The sequence below is a fragment of the Chenopodium album genome, chromosome 5 (assembly GCF_948465745.1).
Source record: "Chenopodium album chromosome 5, dcCheAlbu1.1, whole genome shotgun sequence".
Classification (NCBI taxonomy): Eukaryota; Viridiplantae; Streptophyta; class Magnoliopsida; order Caryophyllales; family Amaranthaceae; genus Chenopodium; species Chenopodium album.
In genome coordinates, this window is record NC_137838.1 from 77,917,869 (window position 1) to 77,942,331 (window position 24,463).

Sequence of the window (24,463 nt, forward strand, 5' to 3'; positions counted from 1 at the left end):
CATAAATGGAAGCCACAGATACAATAATGGGTTAGTTACTTAGTAAAGTATATGACAATTACTCAACCGAAATGTACTCTATAAATTGGAGCTTATTAGTGCTTCATATCAGGTGCTTCAATTCATACTTCCTCCGTTTTTATTTTATTGCATTATTAGGACTTTTACACTATTCACTTAATCTTCTTTGACCATCATTTGTGATTTATACATTAGGAAAAATATAGTCATGTGGGATCTAGTTAGATTCGTATCGAACTCTACTTTTCAAATATTAAATTTTTATAATTTTTACAAAAGTATAATCGAAGATATTGATAGCTAAAGTAATGCATTGGCAAGCGTGAAATCCCTTACGGTGCAATAAAAAAAGAACGGAAGAAGTATTAGGTTTCCAAAAAAAAAAAATTACTTTATATACTTTGTACGTGTACTAATTAAGCTAGCTCTACAATGCCTTCTTTCATTATTATTACCATATTTTTTGTTGCCTTTGCGATAACCCCCACCATTATAGTAGCTGCTCTTTCGCCTCCATCTCCATCACATTCTCATCCTCCACCTCCTCCCTATTCTCCATCCGACTTTGTCCTTCTTGTTCTGCAATGGCCCAAAAGTCTGTGTTAGGCATCATGGTGTGTGACTGCCCTGAGCACGAACCAAGGGTTTTCATTACATGGTGAGTGGCCTGTGGATCAGTGGCGGATCTTAGACTAAACTATATGGGGGGGGGGTAAGTTATAAAAATTAATAACTTCTAATTAAAATTATAGATATATAACTATTTACAAAAAATAATAATCTGACTGGTGTCAAGTTTAATAGAAATGACATCAATCGTCCTCACTTAACTATTATAGAAGCTTCCTTCAAAAAAAAAAAAAAAGCTATTATAGAAACTTGTTACATACAATTAAAATATGATAATTAAATAATAAATCACTATAAGAAAACAATATGCGAGTTTGATCTAAAATTTTACTTTACACAACTTATATGGGCCAATAGATGCAAACAACATATCACCATACATGTACAATATATGTACAAAAATAATATAATTATTAAAAAAATACATACCATTTTGGATTTGTAGTTGTTAAATTGTAAATAATGAAATAAATTTGTAATGATATGATGATTCGAGCGTAAAAAATTAAGATCTCAATAAAAAATAAATTTAAATATTAATTTTTCTTAAGTAGTAAAAGTATCTATGTTACATTAGATTTTAATTTTCATTTATTTGAACCAACTTGAAAAAATTGTTGTGTTTGTCACTTGACATAATATTTTTATCACGCTCGTCTAATAACTCTTACAAAAATAATAGGGGTCGAACCTTTATTAGCCCTAATGAAGATCCTCCCCTGTTGTGGATGCCGAAGGGAAGATGAAGCCGTCAGTCGTTGGAAACAGCACACAAACCTTCAATGCAAGCTTATTGCCCCAGGTATTATAAATTATATATAAGGTTGTTTATTATAAAGTTTTTTTTTTTAAATGTGTTAATTGTGTTGTTATTTGGTTATAGGTTATTCTCCCTCTCGTACCAGGCACATCCTTTAACGGACTATATGAAGGCCACAAGTGTCGCGGTTAAGGGCATCAATAATATTTTTCAAGTTCAATATTTGGTCAAAGGCAACAATACGTATCTAGTGGAGATACAAATTTGTGTTGACCACCAAATGCAAGGACTTATAAAGTGCCCTAATATGGAGGAGTACAAGGCCATTGTAAGGTTGACGGCCACCATGGGGGAATAAGCTTGTTCTTATGTTGAAGTTGCACTGGTATTGGATGGTACAGACGACAGGGCTGTACGAATTGACATAGGAATAATTGTGTTTGGAAATACCTCTTTTCAATACGTTGGGCTTGCTTCTAGTGCCCTAGGAACTTTTGCAGAGAAGTTGTAATACCCCGCATTTTCATACGTATTTTCTAATTAATTAATTAATTAAGAAGTATTTTATAAAAAGGGTATTTTAGTAAATTTATTATTTGGAGCCAAAATAATATTTGAATTTTGCGCCAAAAGCATTTTGAAAACTAATCATTATTTTGGATAAGATTTATTATCCATTTATCCTATTTAAAAACCGGATTATTTATATATTTTGAATATTTTATCTAAGGCAAAAACTATATTTTATTAATTAATTAATATGTCTAAAAATTCTCATTAATTAGCTAGGAATTTCGGATTTTCTATGTGTAGGAAATCTTATTTTTCTTAGTTATTTTGTTGGTGAATAATTGGTATTTAGTTAATTAATTATTCTATATTATTTACACAATTATTTTATTCCTTAAAAACCGAGCAAAATTTTCTTAAATATATTTATAGGAGTTCGAAAATTTGAGCTATGGTAAGCTCAATATTTTCGGCCCTATTGAATTATTTGGGGGGAATTTAATTGGTAAAATTATATTATAATTATCTCCCAAAATCTCTTATTTTCCTTAATTCTAATTCTCCATCTTTTTAATATCTAATCATCATATTTTCTTGCCAATCATTCTTCTTAATTATTCGCAAAGTAATTCTAATTTCCTTATTATTTTTCATGACATACATACCTGATGAATCACATTTATATAGGATTTATAGGCACGTTTATGCTAATTAAGTTTATAGTTGTTTTTTAGGTCTTTTAGTCGCTTTTTAGGTCGTAAATACATAAGTTGTTTGTTTTGTACTGTATTACGCTCCGTTTGTGTTTTTCTTAATGTTTCAGGTGATTTGATAGACATTTGGACGCTTTCGTAGTGTTTGGAGTTGATTTGGATGATATTTGGATGGAAGTCGATTAATTGAGTTTATAAATCAAAGATTCGAAGTTCGTGGATGTTGATTTTGAGATTTATATGCATGAGGAATGAATATAGCATCCACAAGGGTTGTTATGCACTTTTCGGAATTGAATTTGAGTTAGAAACGAAGTTAAACGATGTTTTACAAAGTGGCAAAACAGACCTTTGGTCACTCTTTTGATCATAACTTGAGTTCTACGGATTGGATTGAAGCAATTCAAATTGCTTTGGAAACTAGACTTGAAGATCTTTTCAATGATAGGTTTCACGCCTCAAGAAGCTTCCTGTAACAGAAGTTATAGACGTTTGAATCTAAGAAATGCAGTCAGCCACCCGCGGGATGTTGCTGCGCCCCTGTCCCGCGACCACTCGACACCAGCCGTAGCTACTGCCAGCCCGCGGCCACCAGCCTGCGCCCGCAGGTTCTGGCGAGCCAAAGAAGCCCATGAGGTGCTCGTTTTGTCGACTTTGCTTGCGGTTTTATGCCACGTCATCTTTTATCATCCAATAATAATTCAACCTATGTAATCTTTATTTTCTTAATTATTTAAGGCTTTGGACTTTGTATGACCGGGTCTTTTCTCAAGAATAGCCTTGTAATATAAGGATACTAGTTTGGGGGGTGTGCACACTTGGGTGAGGAATTGGATTAAAAGAAATTGGTTCTTAATAAAGGAATTGGTTTTATTAACTATTATTTTGAATATTCGGGTCTTTCCTCAAGAATAGCCTTGTAATATAAGAAGACTAGGTTGGGGGATGTGCACACTTGGGTGAGGAATTGGATTAAAAGAAATTGGTTCTTAATAAAAGAATTGGTTTTATTAACTATTATTTTGAATATTGAATCATTGGAGTCGGTTTTGGAACAATGAGTTTGAAATTATTGGATTAATTATTGGAATTGATTTTAAAAGCATGTTTACAAATAAATTGAGTTTACACTATCTTGCACTTATCGTACTTAGCATAATTTGCTAATTCGTATTTCTTATTTGTTTTGGTTCGCCCTGTTTACCATAATGGTAAGCAGTGTTGACTATTTTCAGGTGGAGTCATGAATGAGCACATGGGAGTCCCGGGATTTGCTTCACCTAGTTTAGGAATGTTGGTCTTGTCTTTATTTTGAGTACTCATAACAATGTTACTATTTTTATAAGTATTAATAAAATAAAGTTGAGTTTCCGCTACAAGTTTTGTTATTGAGTTAAGTATTTTGAGAAGCCTTATGTAATCACACGGCGGTAATACGCCCAAGTCTATCTCTACGGTATAACTATACGCATTATACTAGTATTTCCGTAGAGAGAGATTTGGGGGTGTTACAGAAGTATAGTTAGAAATGAGATGAGGAAAACAACAACCATTATAATTTTTTTGAACAATGAGAAAGCTCTATCTAGTTTACCACCTTGTAAAAAATTCCACTTGCAAGTAATTTATACAGGTGTAGCGGGAATATTTTTACTGTGTCATTTTCAAAAAATGACACCATAAAATGATAAGGTGTCATGTTATGATTGATCTATTTTTTGTTATTTACTTTCAGTGTAGCAGGTAAAAAATCATTATTTTGAGTAGAACTAGTACGAGTTAATCATTGTCTATATGATATATATGTACAAGTGAGAACTTTATCGCCACCCACCACCTACCTAGAATCATTATTCTTTTCGGGGTAGAACTAGTATGAGTTAATCATTGTCTGTGTGAGATTAACTTGTATGTTTTGATAGACTCTTTGTCTTCTTCTTAATATAATTCTCCGATAAAAAAAAAAACAAATAAAAAAAAAAACCTATTCATTAGTTATTTTGAGTAGTTATAGTATTTAATTATTGGCACCTTTTCATCAATGTTTCATTTTCTATATGTCACTTCTAAAGTGTTGATTTTTAAGTACACTCATATAGCAGTGGTTACTAATCTAGTTCGTTCACAGGTTTTTTATATATGGTTGCCGCTGTAAATGCTTGGAAGTATTCTGATTTTTTGGGTTAGAATTATGTGCTAAATGGTCTTGACAACAATACTCTTCTAAAATGAGAGAGAGTCCTAGTGAGAGAGAGTCCCCACCGGAACCACCAGACCCCTTACCAAACCTTCCCTCCAACCACCCCTTACCACCACTTCTTGAAACACCAAAAACGCAAGTTTTTTCCTCTGTTTCTCCTAGCTCCTCTAACTCAAAGAACCGTTATAATACCTCACCCCTTTCAACCAATAAGCCTCTGCTTCCTACACCAAAAAGCCAGCCAATTCTCCACAAAAAACCCTCTTTCAAAGATGCTTTAAACAGCTCTTCTACTCTTTCCAACCTTTCTTCTCTGTCTTTCCCTACCCCAGCTTCAACCTCCCCGCCTCCTTCTTTTGACTTAGAGTCAGAGATCTTTATCCCTATCTCAGACTCAGAGTACTCAAATCTTTGCCACCCTTGGGTGGATGCTATCATCTCTAAAGCATGTGGAAAATCTTTCTCCACATAATATTTTACCCAGGGTATAGAAAGAATTTGGAAACCGATTGGAAAAGTATACACCTTTCCCACTGGTAAAGGGTTTTTCATTTCGAAGTTCCAGGAGAAAGCGGATGCTACTAAGATCCTTGATAAGGGACCTTGGTTTCTGAATGGTGTATTTATTCACACTCAACGATGGAGACCTGGATTCAAACCCTCTAAAGAGTAACTCTCTATTTTGCCCACATGGATCGAATTGCCAGAATTACCAACAGAGCTCATAAATGAAACTTTCCTCTTCCGATTAGGGAAAAGCATAGGAAATGTCATCAAAGTTACAATGAAACCACAAGACCAAGGAAATATACGGTTTGCAAGAATCTTATTATTACTCAATTCTGCCTCTCCGAGAAAAGAGTTCATATGGATAGGCAAGCTAAAGCAATCAATCATTTATAAAGAGTTCAATGTGGGTAATCCTCAGCCGGGCCGCAAGGAACTTGAAGGTGCTCAGCCTCAGAAGGTTAACCGGCCGGAAATGAGCTTCCCAACCCAGAAAAATCACAGACATGGAAAACAGGGGGGAAATTTTCAAAAGGAAATTTGTCCAACGGTCCTTCAAAAAACCGCAAAATGTTTTTGGCCCCACAAGAAATAAATATTTTAATAAATTTCTCCCACTTGCAAATTTGACGAGTGATTTATCGTCCTCTCCCAATGTTATGACGTGTCGTCCCCCTATTCATCACTTCTCCCCAAGCCCATCATTATCTTTCTCCAAAAATACACTCCATCTGCTATCTTCACTTCTCTCGATCATCCCTTCTGACCTCCACCGCCTGGAAAGAATAGTCACTTCAGCAGTCTCTTCAACTCCTCTACTCTCCCAGAAATTATGGCCCCCTTTAACCAGGAAAACTAGGCACTTTCCCTTCAAATTCTTTTAAACTCCCTCTCTCTCCCTCCCTCTACCTACACCATCTCTTTCTCTGGGAAAAGCACAAAAAATGCATCGCCTCCTTCTAAGTCAGAATCTCGACAAATTGATGGCAGAGGACCCGGATTTCAACCATGGAGAAGCGGCGCTACCACGACCGCCAATCAAACAACCGACAATAATCCATGTCAAACCAGTCCCCGAAAGGAACATCATCACCTATACCAAACCGGTGATGACATACCCGGAAACGATGTTCAACCTAATATCGTTTTACATGGAGGGTCCGACAGAGGAGTGGGTCCCCATAACACTCGGACTTATCCGGAACATGCTGCTGGACCCGAAGAACGTGCCGGCGTTCATGACAAATATGCACATGGAATATGCGGAGGTGCCGTTAAGATTTGTACCAGCTCACATCCCTTCTCTGGCGGATATAGCCCTGATCAGCCCGGTGCTGGGAACGCTACTCAAGTGGTGGATTGCGAAGCTACAAAGCAACTACACACTGATGTATGTCCCGTAGGAACTCCAGTTCGCTCTAGATCTAGTACCCGTACTTCCAAAAGACAGACTAGCCCTATCAATTACCGACGAATGGCTAGTTTTGCAGTCGGTAGCTGGCACAAACAACGTGAAGTGGATGCACCTAGTGTCCGAGGAAAAACAGCTGCGACTAGAAGCAGCGTAGGGAATTCAGAAAGGAGGAACGCTGCAAATGTTCGGAGCAAAGGTGAAGGAAAACTCCTTGTCGATGTACAGTCATTATCTGGAGAGATATGTCGTCCTAGACAACAATGCGTCTCAGGAGACAAAAATAGAGATGCTCAGAATTCCGGATATGAAGCCAGGAATGTCGATTCTACTATGGAATGCTAGGGGAATAGTGCGGGATGGCTTCAAGAGAAATATCCTCCATCTCATCAAAGACCATCACCCGGAAATTGTCATTTTAACAGAGACAAAGGTCTCGAAATCTAGTTGCGAAGATATCATTGATACCCTCCCTTTCAATTCCTTTGAAGTGGTTGACCCGGTGGGACTCTCAGGGGGAATCCTAATCATGTGGAACTTTGGTGTGATCTCTGTCACTACGGTCTCGAAACAGCCTCGTGCAATTCATGTCGTGGTGCATGTACAATCTTCACACAATTTTCTCCTTTCTTCTATCTATGCTAGTACTGAGTATAATAGTAGATTAGACTTGTGGAATTCTTTAAAATCAATGTCGTCCTCTTTCTCCCTCCCTTGGCTTGTGTGTGGCGACTTTAATGATATCTGCTACGCTCATGAAAAATGGGGGGGAAACCCTCACCCCCTCCATAAGATGAGAAGCTATAAAGACTGTATGGACTATTGTAATCTAAGTGATCTAGGTTACGTAGGACACAAGTTTACTTGGTTTAACAAGAGGAAAAATACCCCAATTTTTGAGAGATTGGACCGCTTCTGGGCCTCTCCAAAGTGGTCAACTACTTTTCCTTTGTCTGTTGTACATAACCTTCCAAGGCTCACCTCTGACCATAACCCCCTTCTTCTCATTATGTCAAAACAAAATACTTTCCCAGGCCAAAAACCTTTTAGGTTTGAGCCCATGTGGCACCTAGACCCAACCTATTAGGAGTGTGTGAAGCACACTTGGACAACAGCCCAGGGTGTGATTCCAGAAAAAATAAAATATTTGTCTTTGCATCTCCAAACCTGGTCAAAAAATATTTTTGCCTCTTTTGAGCACAAAAAAAAAAAAAAAAAAAAAATCTGATTTCCAGATTGAAAGGAGCACAGCAAGCTCTTGAAAGAAACCCTTTGAATGAGTTCTTATTTGATCTGGATACTAAGCTTAATACTGACCTTCAGCTGCTGTTAGATCAGGATGAAGTGTACTAGGCTACTAGGGCCATGTCAGATTGGCTGATTAATGGTGACAAGAACATAAAGTTCTTCCATACTTCAGCTATCATTTGAGGGAAACAAAATAGAATCCTTTCAATAAAAGATGGGGTAGGAAACTGGATAGAAGATCCTTACCATGTCCAAACCCATGTCTGTAATCACTTCAAATCCCTTTTCTGCTCAGATAACCCTATCATTCCTCTAAACACAACCACCCCTTTGGATCCTTTTGACTGTTTAGCTCCTCCTTCTCTCTCTGAGCTAAAAGAAGCTTTATTTTCTATAGGGTCCTTAAAAGCACCAAGTGTGGATGGATTCCATGCTTTGTTCTACCAAACCCATTGGGACCTAATTCATCTTGATCTCCTTTCTTTCATCACTGCCATCTTTAGAGACAAAGCCATCCCCCCACCATCAATAAAACTCTTATCAGTTTGATTCCAAAAATCTCAAACCCTTCCAAAAATCACCAGCTATAGACCTATTAGTCTTGTCAATACCCTTTACAAGGCGATTATTAAGATCCTAGTGCATAGGATTAGACCTCACCTACCTTCCCTTATATCTCCAACTCAGAACAGTTTCATTAAGGGGAGGGGGACTAAGGTCAACTATATTGTTGCTAGTGAGGTGTTACACTCCATGAGGAAGAAAAAGGAAAATTTGGGGTCTTTATCCTAAAGTTAGAACTTGAAAAGGCCTATGATCGACTTGAGTGGTCTTTTGTAGAGCACCGTTTGAATATGCAAAATTTCCCTCAAGAAACTATCTCTCTCATAAACTCCTGCATCACCACAAATTCTATTTAGAGACTCATCAATGGGAAAATGACATAACCTTTTTCTCCATCTAGAGGGCTTAGACAAGGGGACCCCTTGTCTCCATACCTCTTCATGATCTGCCTTGAGTATCTTTCCATACTCATTCATGAACAATGCAGAACCAAAAAGTGGAAACCTTTTAGGTTTAGGGGAGGTAAAACAGATATCTCTCACCTACTTTTTGCAGATGATGTGATTCTATTTGGGATAGCTGACAGAAAAACCCTCTCCTCTCTCTCAACCACTCTCCAACATTTCTGTTCTATATCTGGTCAAAAGATAAATGAGGATAAGAGCTCCATTTTCTTCTCACCCAATACCTCTCAAGACATAATTGATGACTTTGAGCAATATTTGAGTGTCAAGGCTGCTCCTTCTCTGGGAACCTACCTAGGTTACCCTCTCACCACAAAAAAACCAAGAAAAAGACAACTCTACTTAATAGTAGACAAAGTAGGGAATAAACTAGATGCCTGGAAGGCAAAATCACTGTCAAAAGCAGCTAGAATTGTGATGATCCAATCAAATTTGCTTGCCATGTCTAGATATTCCATGTCCTGTATTAAAATGCCAAAATCTATAACCTCAAAACTGGACTCCATTTGTGCAAATTTTCTTTGGGGGGGGGGGGAAACCTAACAAATAGGAAAACTTGTTGGATTTCTTGGAAAGGGGTCTGTCAAGACAAAGATGAGGGGGGATTGGGTTTTCTCACCCATGAGGAAATGAACAAGATATCTCCGTCTAAGTTGTGCTGGATGATAGTGTCAAAAGTAAATTGGGCTGGCACAATTCTCTTTGAGAAGTATGTGGACAGAAAAATAAACCATAATAAGGGCTCTCACATTTGGAAAGGGGTTGGTCATGGATGGACTGTATTTCAGAATAACAGCTTGCATTGGGATGATGGGAGGGGTACTCTTATAGACATTTGGAAAGACAACTGGCTGAAATCTGATACTCTCGGATCTCTTCTCAAGGGTCCTGTCAATTATCATGCCACAAATCTAACCTTAGCCCAGATCCATTCTTTACCTCTCCCTGTACTTGTGAACACCATCAGTTTCCAAATTGATGACCACTTGTACCACAGACTACAACAGGTCACCATACATGATAGAGTTGACTATAATTATACCAGTTGGACCAAGAGGGGTAAATATAACATGAAAGAGGCAACTGCTTGGGTCAAAGATAAGAGAGAACCTATTAACCATGTGAATTTCAATTGGGACAGTATCTGGAAAGAAAACTCTATGCCTAAGATCAAAGTTTTCCTTTGGCAAGCTGCACACAACAGACTGCCTATCAGGAAAAACCTTACCTCAGAACCTTAGCTAACTCTAATTCTTGCCCCTTTTGCCCTTCCACCACAGAATCTAACTTTCACCTTTTCTTTGATTGCCCGAGAGCCTCTGAATTCTGGCAGGAAATGCACCCACCACCTCAATTATCATCTATCCCTGACAAACCTTTCTATGTCTGGCTTCAAGAAAACCTCAGTTTTCCTTCTCACAACAATATCCCTTGGAATGTGATCCTCTCTTTTGCCCTTTGGACTCTTTGGAAAAGAAGAAATGCTTGGATCTTCTCAAACAAAAATCTCACTTCAGAAAAATCAAAGACTCAATGCATCTGGGCTGCATCTGAATGGTTCTATTCCACTACTAGAACCCAGATATCAAAGCCTAGAAATATTGCTTGGGCCCCTCCCCCTTCAAACTCTCTTAAAATCAATGTGGATGCATCTTTCATTCAAGGAACAAAGCAAGCTGGGTGTGCAGGTGTTTGCAGGAACCATTTAGGAATTTGGATGGGTGGTTTTCTGTGGAAAGGTTATGCACCAAATGCGGGGGAAGCAGAAATAAAAGCTATTTCACTAGCTCTGAGGTGGATAGTGAATAGGGCATGGCAAAGCTGTAACATTAGTTCAGATAACAAGGGTGCTGTAGAAGAAATCACTCATCAGCAGAATGTTAATCTATCTTCTCCTTCCATTATTGATTGCAGGCAGCAGCTGGAGCAGCTCCCTGAAGTCAGGCTTACTTTGAAGAAAGGGGAAGCAACAAGTAGCAAACTTTCTTGCTAAGCATGCTAGAGAGGCAGAGGTTCAGTTATTCCAGTTGTATGATCTTGATAGTCCTCCTTTTGTCTGTAATGATTTTCTAGCACAAGACTTAGTTTCTTTTATTCACCAAACTGATGGCAGTACTATTACTTTGGGCTTGCCTGTGAGCATCCAACCTTTGTCTGTAAACTTATTTAACTTTAATTAATGCTTACCCGTCTTTCTTAAAAAAAAAATGGTCTTGACAACACATACACTTTATGTTGTATATAGTACAATAAAAAGGCAAAAGAGTTATGCGAGTCTAGTAGATCATAAGTATATGATAGAAGATGAATCAAGTTCAAGAAGTCAAGACAATAATCCATGAAATATATGCTGAATATATGACTTTATCAACGAGGGCTGCCCGGTTAATCTTTTTGAGTGAATTAATTTGTCAATCTATTTTGCCAAGTCATGAGACTCCATACGTTGAATATGAATTAGCTATTACTCATTGTCTCATTCCACATGTACCCAACATCCATCTAACTCCATCAATTCAATTCCATGACGCCGTTTTGTTAAGCTTAAAGCTTGTTTATGTACTACAACATCGTCGAGTGGTACCAATTGGCTGTTGGTTTGGGACTACACTTGGTAAGGAGAAACACGTTTATAATTAGACACGCATATAGATATGATAAAAATATTAAAAACACGTTTACTTTTGGTGTTCTCACATAGAGGTGATTATGGACATATATTCTTTTCACTCTTTTTTGGTGTAAATATATTCTTTTTACTTTATTAGGTATATGTCCACTGTATTTTAATAGTATTTTTTCTAATACAACTGTTCTTTATATTTGTATAATATGTTTTTTTTTTTCGTGAAACATCTATACAGTCCAAAATCTTCAATCACTAACTGGAGATTAAGTAAATTTGAGGAGATACAAAGAGAATTTGAAGAGAGAGAGAGGGAGAATGCTCAATTGTGTCTATGATCTCTATGAATACCGTCTTGGCTTGTGGAATCCAGCCACAAGAGATTTTAAGATTGTAGCATATCCAAAAGCCCCAGATCAACGGTTCCCCCAAGGCGGTCATTTTGTTTGTGGCTTCATGTATGATGCTGTCTAACGATTTCAAGATTTTGGCAACATCTTGTATTGTGTTTGACCCTGACTCATTCATAAATTTGGCTTACGATATTTACTCACTAAGCACCAACTCGTGGAAGAGGCTTAGTAATCAGCCAATTTTCTTAGGTGTTAGAGGCCTTGGTCTTGCTATTATCATAGGTGCAAGTTCAACTATGGATGCGTTCGTAAATGGTGTTTATTATTGGATTGCCTCCTTGTCTACTGGAGACGGAACCAAGGAATGGATCCTTTCATTCCATTTAAGTACCGAGAAATTTAAGTTATCTAATGCACCACAAGGGGTTGTTCAGCCTAGAGTGCATTTATATAATGGGTTCAAATGGGAAATTGGTCTGTACAAAGAATTACTTGCACTATATGTTACCCAGAATCTCGAGCAAGTGGGTAATGTTGAAATCTGGGTAGTTACTGAATTTGACAATTTGGGAGCTCTAATAGCATGGCAGTGCTTTTTTGTAACTTCACCTATTCATGTACAATATGGTCCATATGCCGTTAGATCACGGCTAGATGGTGATCTCCTGGTCAAAATTGCTGATACGTTGTGGGTTTATGATCCCAGAACAAGCCAGTGTCGAGATTTGAGTGTAAAAGTTGGTTACTGCTTCAGCTATGTAGAGAGTCTATTCCCTCTGTGAAGGAGAGTGATCAGGAGTTAATAATGTATCATCTCATCATGTTCTGGATTATGTATGGATTTGCTTCAAATTGTGGTTTGGATGGTTTGGATAATTACAGAGTCAGTTAATGAGGTTTTTCCAAAACCTCAATCTTGAACTCTCAAGAATTTAGATTTTTTTTTTTAGCTATAACCTCCCATTAAATAACTTCCATCATTTTTTTAATAACTTCCACCTTTCCTATTTTTTTTTGAGGCGTATATACACTCTTTTCAGTGCGTTTCTGGTGCAGCCAGCCGCACGGTGCGGCCGGGTGTCACATTAGTAACCACTAGAGTAACCCCCTAAAGTAACCCCTCTAGTAACCCCACTTAAGTAACCCCTCTAGTAATCCTTCAAGTAACCCCTCTACCTTAAGTAACCCCTGACCGGACCTAGTAACTCCTGACCAAGTAACCCTGATCGGACCTAGTAACCCCTAATCCTACACCACCTCAAAGCCTTAAACTCCACCACACCACCACCACCACCTCCCGTACCCACTGCCCACGCCACCAGCTGCAGCACTAGATCCGATCCACCCAACCTAACACTAACCTAACCGGAACCCACACCCAAAACCCACCCTAACCACCAGCAACCACGCTGCTGCCACGAAATTCGAACCCAAAACCACCCTAACCACCACGCCACCATCAACCACGCCCAGCAACCCACACCTAGCCCTGATACGTATCCACCCTAACACTGACCAAACTCGAACCCACACCCAAAACCAACCTAACCCAGCCTAACCACCAAGCGCAGCAACAAACCCAAATCCAACCAACCCTAACCACCACGCGCAACAACAAACCCAAATCCAACCCACCCTAACCACCACGCGCAACAACAAACCAAAATCCAACCAAAACACAAACCAAACCGGAAAAAAAAATCAAATCTAACAAATACCTTAATTATTAACAATGGCTTCAAATTTCACTTCAAATAGGCTAAAAAGGCCAAATTCGACCATGAAAACACTAGATCTAGAGTTTTCATGGCTGAATTTAGCCTTAAAAACCTCTAAGTTGTTTTTCGACGATGGAGTACGAAGAGGTTCACGACGACCACGAGCTAAGTAGAAAGAAGTCAACGGCGATTAGGGTTGGAGAAGGAGGTCGACGACGATCTGGGTTGGAGCATGAAGTCTTGCTTTAAGGATGAGAAAATGGAGGAGAGGAGAGAAAAGAGAGAAAAAATTTTTAAAAAGTTTTTATGGCTGGCCGTACGGTGCGTTGCCGCATATAAAACATTTTTTTTTTAGGAAACGTTAGTGTGTTATTATTAATCAAGGTTCAAAGCAACTTTCCCCTCAAAAAAAAAAGTTCAAAGCAACTTTATCCGAAAGAACATACGGGGAAACCTAAGAATTACAAGGTTCAAACCGCATATAAACCTTTGTGAAAATGTGCTGTGGTTAATTTATTTACCTTTTCACCACCTTATTTACGGAATTACATTGACTCATTGAGTGGAATAGACAACTTATTTCATTTTGACACAATTGAGCATTTTCTCTCTTTCTCTCTCTCTTCAAATTCTCTTTCTCTCCTCAAATTCACAAAATCTCCAGTTAGTGATTGCAGTTGTTGTGGCAATTTCAAGTGGAGTTGCGATTTCATTTTCATAAAAGCACCAAAATTTGCAGGTACTTTCGAATATCACAGTGCATGTAATTTTATTGATTGTTTTCAATTTGCCTTAATTTGATTCGTTTGTTTTTCTAAAATTTGCTATTTGTGGGTATATATATGTTAATTATATAGTCGTATTTGGTTATTTAGAATTCTTTCTATGATATGAATTTTGGTATCGAACAATACTGAGGATTGATAAATTGTGTCTTTTTTTTTTTTTTTTTGAATTGATGAATTGTGTCTTGTTATTGCATCAATTTGATGTTTGTAATTGCTAGCAATCGTCAAATTTTCGCATCGAAATGAATATTTGTTGTTTGCTATTGGAAAAGTTAATGCTTTTTTTTAGGTGATTTAATGGTTTACTCGTATCAAATCATTTTTTTTTATTGAATAGCTGTGATGATAAACTCAATTGTTAATGATAAAAACCTGTTTCTCAATCGGGTTTTGAGGCTGAAGAATTTCTTATGTATACTTTGGTTTTAATTTTTAATTAGGTTTGGAGAGAGATATAAATTGAAATTTTGGCTGAGAAAGCACCCAATTTTAAAAGTTGTAGTCAAATGAATGCCGGGGAAACAAACTACATTCTTCTTCCAAATGATTTGTTAGGGGGTATCTTTTCAAGGCTGCCTGTAAAAGACTTGTTGCGATTAAGATGCGTCTGCAGGTCATGGTGTGCCCTCATTGACGATTTTAGCTTCATTTTGACACACCACCGTGCTCAGTATGCAATCCACAAAGCAGATGGCGATGTGCCACTCCTCATTTGGTATCATGATTTAGCACGTGGAGATCGGTGCTGTCTTTTATCTAAACACCAAGGGGGTGACGTTCTTTTGAATTTGATATCAGATGTTGAACGTGATAGAAATTCTGTTCTTACTGTCGATCCAAATGTAATAGTGAAAGCTCTTTGTAGAGGCACTGCAAATGGCATTATTTGCTTCGAAATTATATCGTTTCATAAAGAACGGAGTGGCTATGATCTCTATGAATACCGTCTTGGCTTATGGAATCCAGCCACAAGAGATTTTAAGATTGTTGCATATCCAAAAGCCCCAGATCAACGGTTCCCCCAAGGCGGTCATGTTGTTCGTGGCTTCATGTACGATGCTATGTCTAACGATTTCAAGATTTTGGCAACATCTTGTATTGTGTGTGACCCTGACTCATACATAAGTTTGGCTTATGATATTTACTCACTGAGCACCAACTCATGGAAGAGGCTTAGTAATCAGCCAATTTACTCGGGTGCTCGTGGCCCTGGCCTTGCTATTGTCTCACCTTCGACCATGGATACGTTTGTAAATGGTGTTTATTATTGGATTGCCTCCTTGTCTACTGGAGACGGAACCAAGGACTGGATCCTTTCATTTCATTTAAGTACCGAGACATTTAAGTTATCTGAGGCACCACAAGGGGTTGTTCAGCCCAGTTTGCATTTATATAATGGGTCCAAATGGGAAATTGGTCTTTACAAAGAATTCCTTGCACTATATGTTACCCAGAATCTCGAGCAAGTGGGTAGCATTGAAATCTGGGTGGTTACTGAATTTGACAATTTGGGAGCTCCAATAGCATGGCAGTGCTTGTTTGTAACTTCACCTATCCATGTACAATATGGTCCATATGCTGTTGGATCACGGCTGGATGGTGATCTCCCGGTCAAAATTGCTGATACGCTGTGGGTTTATGATCCCAGAACAAGCCAGTGTCGAGATTTGAGTGTAAAAGTTGGTTACTGCTTCAGTTATGTAGAGAGTCTATTCCCTCTGTGAAGGAGAGTGATCAGGAGTTAATAATGTATCATCTCATCATGTTCTGGATTATGTATGGATTTGCTTCAAATTGTGGTTTGGATGGTCTCGCATATTATAAGTATTTCCTATTGTCTTTATTATCAGACATCCTATTTATTTAGTTTTATAGCTAAAACTTTTGCCTGATTAGTTCAAGTATGTGGCAATGTCAGTTAAAAAGAGATCCTATTTGCTTTATAAGTGTCAAGTATGTATCAGTTTAAGACGAAACTAATTTGCTTTATAAGTTATTTTTGAAGAAAGTGTTTTAATGTTTTCATACTTAATTAATAATGTTATAGTGTTGTATTATTTTAAACTAGTCTTGTGGCCCGTGCAATGCACGGGTTATTTATATAAAATTGTATTGAGAGATAAGTGAGGAAATATCGGGTTATTCATATAAAATTGTATTGAGAGATAAGTGAGGAAATATCAGTAAGTCATTATAGGGTATAATATGTAATCGGAAACATGATTAAAGAAATTAAAATTTTAGAACTTTAATCGAAAAAGAGGCTTAAAAAGAAGGTGGAAGGGCTAAAATTAAAGAGAATAGGAAAAGGTTGAATTAAAGGGGAGAGATGAAAATGAAGATGAAGTGTATATGAAAAATAAAGTACTATAAGTTTAATGAAAGAATTAAAAAACAATGGTGTAATAAAAAATTAATAGTGTAAGATGATATGTGGCACTATGGTTAGAGAAGTGTAATAAAATGGATGGGACATGTGTCTTTCTTAGTTTCTTGGTTATAGTTTTTAAATACTAAGTATAGATATAGATTATGTGGAATAGAATTGGTCTGAGCAACTGATGCATGAAATCTCATTTGCCACTGTCTATTAGGTCTAAGTGATCCATCTATTATGGCAGAGGCTAGAGTTCCTGTAGCAAGAGGGGATGATCATCAATTTATGAGGTAGTCTTTTTGTTTGTTGTGTTGGAAGCTTATTAGCTCAATTGGTCGAGCACTGTGATTTCACAGGATGTAGATTCTGAAAAGCATGCATTAGAGTACAAATCCTTGAGAAATCTACTTCAGGATTCTGAAAGTACTGTTGCAAGTTTGAGATCAGAAATAGAGGCCTTGAAGCACTCTAAGGAAATGATTGAGGAACAATTTGAAATTTACAAGATGGGAAATGAAGATCTGAATTTGAAGCTTTTGGCAGTCAATTCTAGAATGGATGAATCCCACCAAAAGATTGCATCCTTACTGGAAGAGATGAAGAATAAGGAGAATCATTGTGAAGAGTTGGAGGCAAAATGCCACAATTATTTGCAGGTCCAACTAAAGAGGTATACTTAACTGTCTTTGTCACATTTGCACTTGGCAGAACTCTGGTAGACTTTTGCAATCGTGTTGATTAATTTGAATTATCTTGAGCTTTTAAAACTGCTGTTTGAACTACTAATTTGTTGATATCAGGGTGCAAAAGGCGGATACCATGAAACATCTCGATCAAGGCAAAAAGCAACTTAGAAATGTAAGTTATATTCCTTTCATCTACATGTACATAAAAAAATGAAATCGAAGGTGTTAGCAAAAATAAATGCCTGCATATCTATACTCCAATGGGAAGACAACATGTATAACTTTGTTCTTCACCTTGAAACTTGTAGACGAAGGCCCCTAAGTTCATACAGGGAAAAACATGTTTGAATATGTTTATAGAATAGTATATATGAATGGATCCATTATTCCTTGTTGAAATTTGAACTGAAATATGAAATGGTTTGTAGGAATGTGAAATATCAGGAGCTTCAGAGAAGCTAGCAGAGTGCCAAGAAGGAAGCAATGGCCTCATCACAAGGTGCTGTGATTTCTGACAAATTCATCTCCACTCCAACTAGGAGTGCTCCTGGTGTTACCTCAACCCCGGAATCTGAGAAAAAGCTAGCTAGCCAAAGGTCCTCTCTGCTGGACCAAATGCAATATACTGATGAACCTGATCAACTTGAATCACCAAAAACCAAGGAAATTATATGTACCAACCATCATTCTGGTTCACAAAATACTGGTAACGTTGCTGCAAAGATAAACGATGACATTGCTTTGGGTCCTTTGGCTATTGTACCATACCAAAAACCACTGGTGGACCTTTTAAGAAGCTCTTGAGGAGGAAAAAGAAAGGCCTTAGTAAAAAGATGCAACTTCCATTTGAGGCCTGAGACACATGAAAGCAATAACTGATGCATGGAAATCTCATTTGGGCTGATTTCGGAGTTGAATCTAGTTGAGTTGAGTGATTCTTTGTTCTAGTCCCACAATGTTTATTTTATAAAAAAATCTTTTTAATGTTTTCATACTTTAATTAATGCTTATATGTATCCCTAAGAGCTATGTATAACATTTTCCTTAATGGGTAATGTTGTAGTGTTGTATTATTTTAACTCATGTGGAATATAATTGGTCCGAGCAACTGATGCATGGAAATCTCATTTGGGCTGATTTCGGAGTTGAGTCTAGTTGAGTTGAGTGATTTTATGTTCTACTCCCACGATGTTTACTTTATAAAAAAAATCCTTTTTTTTTATATATATATAAAAAATCAAGAAAGATTTATTTTCTAATAAAGTCAAAATGTGTCCATATATTTTAGGTTCAATTTTCAAATTTTAATCTCGGTTAAGTAATTGGGTATTAGGGTTTGTTCTCATTGACTGAAATTAGCTGACCTGAAATGAGCTAAATTGAACTGAAATGAAATGAAATGAATATTTTATAAGAGAAGGAAATTAGGAGCGGAACGGAACGGAACTGAGCTGAGCTGAACTGAATTGAATTTCAACGAGAACATGCCCTTAGTCATATCAATTAAAATTATACACGTCATATACTTTACTAACCCATCAGTGTTCATGTGGATTCCACAGATAGAAGATTTACTTTAGCATGATAATGTAAGACCAATTTTTTTGGTGCAAATAATTTAAGACCAATTTCATTATAGGTGACTATTGAGTTCCACATCACAACAATTTGATCACAATTGGGTCAATTATAGGCAAGACTCGTTTGGGTAGAATTTACTTGGGTTGAAATATTCTCGGTTCTAGTACTAAAAATGTGGACCGGTACCATGCAAGTTGTTTTATGCAATATGTAGCTATAGTTTTAATAATAGACAAAACTGCAAAACACATCTACTTGTTATTTGCGAGTATTGCAACATGTCTACAATTCAAATTTCCAAATTTAGTTATTAATATTGGGAACACATGCATCATTCTTGTCTAGTAGAACATTCACAAACTGTGCTGATTCATCTTCAGTAACCTTGAGTTTTAACTTAGTACAAGAATTTGATTCAGGATGCCTTACAGTAACTTCATAATCCCCAACAAGCAACACTACTTCTTCAGAAAACCCATGTCCATTGGTTGAAATCTTCAATGGTTTCGAGCTCCACAATTCCTCGATCAGCTTATCAATTACATCTCCGGTTGGTGTGGTCTTAAAGTCTTGATCAATGTCAATCAAACACATCTTGCACTCCTTGCTGAACGGCGAAGTGGGCCATATCACAATTCCTTTGACACCAGGGTGTGAGTATCCCTCCCTCAAAACTTCCTCTAGATACTCTGCCTGCTTATAACAGTTTTGGACATATAAATTAAACTGTCACATACTATACACTGATATGTGTAATACTGTTGCTTTACATATTAGAATATAAAGATTTCAGATTCACAAATTATGTGTATTCCTTAATATTGAGATGATGCACTCTGCCACTCTTTCGCGCTATCAGTGAACATAAAGAATGCAAATGCATAGATCATTATATTTTGTCCTGATCCCATTAAGCACAAATTCTAATTTTTAAGAAGTACTTGTATATGAATGTGTGTTTAATAGACTTGCAACAAGAGTCCATGATTGTACCTGGTTCGCGCCTTTATCAACAAAGACTTCAGTAAGCCAAATAGGGAATCCCATTGAAGCTAAGAAGTCTATTCCTGCTCTCATGTAAGCAAAGTTAGGCTGACCAGGAGCAAACCGCGATTCTAACCCTATTCCCATAGGCAACATCTTATTACCACTACTCCTTTCCTTGTAATATGAAACAACCCTTTTCAACTTTCTGGCATACTTTGCAGGCATTGACTCTTCATCTTCGCTATCCTCTATCGTGCTATAATCATTCATGAACAAAATCGGCTTTTGATCAAGCTCATAAGTTCTAGCATAGATCTCTGCTGAAGCATTTTTACCAAGTTTATTCTCATAGAACCTAAAATGCAAGTTCTCATTCATAACATCCCAATGTATCAATCTCCCTTTATACCTTAAAACAACCGATTTCAGCCTCTTTTCAACTAGTTTTTCCAACTTCTTTGAGCTGATATTGAGATTTAACCAAGTGGGTTGGTACTTTGGATCGTCCCAAAAGATGTTGTGACCTCGAACATCAATGTTGTTCTGCTCACAAAATTTTAGCATCGCATCAGGAATGGTATAGTTTTCTTTTCCTCGCGTCTTTTCTTCTGTGAAGTACCATTTCATTTCATTCCCAAAAGCAGTGACTGAGAATCTTGAGGCAATAAACCAATCTCGGTACTTAGTACTATTTAAGACATTCAGGTTCATTTCACATCCTATTGGAAAGCCTGCCTTTGTTTGCTTCAGAGTAATCTTTGCTCCTCTTACTGCTACCTTCTTTTCGTTTGTCACTTGAAATTTCACCTTACGCTTTCTCACCTACATGAACGATGATTTCAGTCTCAGCTCGTTCTATTTACCTGATTTTCACTCAACTAAAAACTGAAAATTAAGACTGTAAATATTCAATATAACTTCAAATATGTTTGCCTTTTTTTTTTTTTTTTTTATTTTTTTTATTTTATTTTTTATTTTACCTTTGCAATGGTTGATTCTTGGTGCAATCTCCATTGCTTCTTAGTAAACGGTTGCAACGATACATTATCAACCCAAACTTCAACACATGTGTTATTAGTCTGCATATACAATTGTTAGAAACTTGCATAATACAGAGTTATAAAGCATAAAAACAGGTCCATTTCTCAAAATTACACAGAAATTATTTCTCCTAGGAAAATCATTTTTGACAGCAGTACATTTACCTCAAAAGTTAAATCAACCGTGCCAGTAAAATTTGCAACGATGCCACCCTTAAGCATGCTCCAGCATCCTTGCTCGGCTATGACAGTACCGCCATGGAGATATTTACCACAAGTGCTTCTAAATTTAACAGCTACAATTTCACTGCCCTCGCTTATTTGTATCCATGCTGTTAAATTTCAGGCTGATCATAATTTTATCAAAAAATTTATGATCTAATAAGTCTTCTAATAAAGAGATGAATGAATTATATTGCATGAAACTAGTGGCATGTCATTTGTCAACTAACAAGTAAGATGTGAAATCTGTGATGGCTGGATTAATTTCGATCAATTAATTGTTTGATTTGTAGCTAATTAGTACTATATGATCTAATTTAGCTAGTGATGTCTTCGTGGTTATAATTTGAGACGGACATACAGTGAAGGTTTAAATGAAATTAGCGACTTAAGTGAATATATGTTCATAGACTATTAGACTACCAACTGAGAGATTATGTAACACTTCTATGTATCAAAGATAGTAAAGCATAAGATTGAGGAAAAATGTAACAGGCCAAAAAAGAACAAACCACTAAAGGAAACAATTATAATCTTCAAAAGAATACAAAATAACAACCAACTAGCTAGCTAAGAGACTAAAAGTCCTTGCATTTTTGTCGATTCAATGCATGTACCATACTTGTTAAGAGACAAAGGGAGGAGGCAGGGAAATATGGAGGAGAAAGACAACGACAAAGCCGAGTATAGTAGGACTGTATAATATACTCTCAAAGAATTTTAATCAATGCTCCATAAACGAACATTTAAGCCTTTGGAATACAACAATTTACTGTACTACGAGTTAGGGCATGTTCTCATTGACTGGACTGAGCTGAACTAAACTGAACTAAAATGAATATTTTATAAGAGAAGTAAATTAGGAGCTGAACTGAATTGAACTGAAATGAGCTGAACTGAACTTAACTGAACTGAGCTGAGCTGAACTGAACTGAACTGAACAGAACAGAATTTCAACGTATGAGAACAGACCCTTAGTCTCACCCAATACTTTTGTGTCGGGCCAACAACAAATTATTCCTATTTAGTTATAATAACGAAGTTTCAACTTGCTTAATCAAATCTCTTTAATTACGAATTCCTAAATAAAATGAAGTTAGTTCATGTTACCTGAAAATGCATAAAGTTTTCCACTCTCAATCAAAACCCTCTGAGAAAGGCCATCAGATGGATGTGTCCTGTTAATAGCTGCTATAAATTTGTTCCCACTTTTTGTTACCCTTTCTTGGATCTTCCCTGGTCCGAAAACAGTCCATTCTTCGATACCATCATCGAATTCTGGATTTTGTATGATCCCTCCACCATATTGAGCTTTCCAAGCTTCCTCCAAACACTTCAAAACAACATACAAAAATGCTTGTATTAGAATCTCTGCTCAATCTAGGATATTAAAACTCGATTGTAAGAGCCGGATTTTTTGTAAAAAACTGTCTACATTCCAATGAGTTTAGTACCTCTGTAGTTGCTGAATAATCATACTTCAAAGCTTGTATGATAACCCCTGCATCAATTAAAAAGCCGAAAATTTAGTAAAAGACAACAATACTATAATAGAATTGACAATAAGGATGCAAAAATTTAAACTCACTAATGATATAATAGACCAATAAGTACAATATAATCGAAAATTACACGAGGCGAATCCTAGACATTACCATTATTGTAGGAGAAGAGGAGCAGAAAGAATGCATGCCATAACAAGAAAGTAATAATCTTCATTTCATTCAAGACAATATAAGATGTTAAATTCAACCTAGCAATTATGTGTCAAAAAAAAAAAAAAAAAAAAAAACTAGCAATTATGATTTTTGTATACTCTCAAAATTTAAGAGGATATGATTTTTGTACCTTAGTATATACAAAAATATAAATTATGGCTTACAGCAAGTGAAGTGAAATTTGAGTTAAATAACAAAAGACAACACCAAAATGACAAACTATGACCTACACAAGAAATTTTATAAAGTTTTTGCAAAAATAGTTAAATCATGTGACAAAAAAAAAGAGACATGCCAGCTTAAGTGTGTAGTCTTTACTAAATCAAATTATATTATTGCACAGAAAATGAAAATAATTACTAAAGAAAGAAAGAAAAAAACAAAACGATATCAGAACATGCATCTAGGCCATTAGGATAGGTGGATCAGTGTTTTGCAAAAAGACACACATAATTTTTTCTAATTAGAATTGCTTAATTTAACTATCGTCACAACTCGAGATTGGTTTATATACTCTATCAAACTGTTATACGTATATTAGTATTGTACAAGAATGAACGAATCTATCATCCTAATTCCTACATACACAATTTTGGGTAAAAAAAAAAAAAAAAAAATCCTATTCAATTTAATAAGTAAAAATCAATATGATAGACGGTTTTTTTTTTTTTTTTTTTTTTTTTTTTTTTTTTTTTCAATAGGAAATATGATAGAGTTTAAATTAGAGAATAAGACAATTAAAGAAACGATGGAAGCATTTAATTGCAAGCAATCTAGCTAGCTAGTTGATTGAATTTCACAATTTATTTTTTGTATTCATACATACATGTGAGTATATCTTATTAAGCCCTAACAATGTCAATGTATCCGAGATCTTGTTATGCCGGTTTTGTGGATCTAATTTTAGTTATTGAATAATTATATTACATAAACGGTGACTGTAGATTATTGTGAATTTAAAATGTGATTTGTGACAATTAATGTATAACTAAAATATCCCTTCATGAACAAGAAATTGATTTTGCTCAAATTAATTAGGAATATGTAATTGCTTCAAAAAAATATAATAAAGGAATAGGCCTATTCACTACTTCAACTTAATTTCAGTGCAATTCAGCTTCAATCAGTTCAGTTCAGCTCTTAATTTCCCTCTCTTATAAAATATTCAGTTCAGTTCAGTTCACTTCAGCTCCAATCAACTCAGTTCAATAAACATGCCCTATGTAACGTATTATGTATGAAGAGAGTAATAGGCTTCTCAAGTGCTTCTCATCAATAAAAGAGCTCATTTGCAGAAATAATGTTTTGGAGTACAAGTCATATCTAGAAAAGTTCCTTT

The 24,463-nt window shown here is 36.4% G+C and overlaps 5 protein-coding genes across 6 annotated transcripts; 4 read left to right on the forward strand and 1 right to left on the reverse strand.

Annotated features, from left to right (window-relative positions):
- The first annotated feature begins 10,364 nt into the window (after positions 1 to 10,364).
- On the forward strand, positions 10,365 to 11,021 carry LOC145633228 (uncharacterized). The gene has a single exon (XM_081685497.1). The coding sequence runs from the start codon at positions 10,365 to 10,367 to the stop codon at positions 11,019 to 11,021; it is 657 nt and encodes a 218-aa protein (XP_081541623.1).
- Positions 11,022 to 12,117: 1,096 nt separating this feature from the next.
- On the forward strand, positions 12,118 to 12,789 carry LOC145633229 (uncharacterized). Its single transcript, XM_081685498.1, has one exon. It carries the CDS (start codon positions 12,118 to 12,120, stop codon positions 12,787 to 12,789), a length of 672 nt encoding a protein of 223 aa, XP_081541624.1.
- A 1,377-nt stretch (positions 12,790 to 14,166) lies between these two features.
- On the forward strand, positions 14,167 to 16,340 carry LOC145631187 (F-box/kelch-repeat protein At3g23880-like). Its single transcript, XM_081683277.1, has 2 exons — positions 14,167 to 14,464; positions 14,954 to 16,340. The coding sequence occupies exon 2, from the start codon at positions 15,020 to 15,022 to the stop codon at positions 16,235 to 16,237; it is 1,218 nt and encodes a 405-aa protein (XP_081539403.1). The 5' UTR covers positions 14,167 to 14,464; positions 14,954 to 15,019; the 3' UTR covers positions 16,238 to 16,340.
- An 818-nt stretch (positions 16,341 to 17,158) lies between these two features.
- Positions 17,159 to 18,669, forward strand: LOC145631188 (uncharacterized). Of its 2 annotated transcripts, XM_081683279.1 has the most exons (4): positions 17,159 to 17,180; positions 17,434 to 17,560; positions 17,691 to 17,748; positions 18,005 to 18,669. In XM_081683279.1, exons 2-4 carry the CDS (start codon positions 17,445 to 17,447, stop codon positions 18,089 to 18,091), a joined length of 261 nt encoding a protein of 86 aa, XP_081539405.1. In that variant the 5' UTR covers positions 17,159 to 17,180; positions 17,434 to 17,444; the 3' UTR covers positions 18,092 to 18,669. The 2 variants fall into 2 exon arrangements, with proteins under 2 accessions (XP_081539405.1, XP_081539404.1); XM_081683278.1 differs by lacking the exon at positions 17,159 to 17,180 and having other exon boundaries at positions 17,207 to 17,560.
- Positions 18,670 to 19,440: 771 nt separating this feature from the next.
- Positions 19,441 to 23,185, reverse strand: LOC145631189 (endo-1,4-beta-xylanase 5-like). Its single transcript, XM_081683280.1, has 7 exons — positions 23,062 to 23,185; positions 22,861 to 22,907; positions 22,517 to 22,739; positions 21,350 to 21,516; positions 21,125 to 21,223; positions 20,151 to 20,966; positions 19,441 to 19,850 (listed from the first exon to the last, which is right to left on the reverse strand). Exons 1-7 carry the CDS (start codon positions 23,123 to 23,125, stop codon positions 19,461 to 19,463), a joined length of 1,806 nt encoding a protein of 601 aa, XP_081539406.1. The 5' UTR covers positions 23,126 to 23,185; the 3' UTR covers positions 19,441 to 19,460.
- Between the last annotated feature and the right edge of the window lie 1,278 nt (positions 23,186 to 24,463).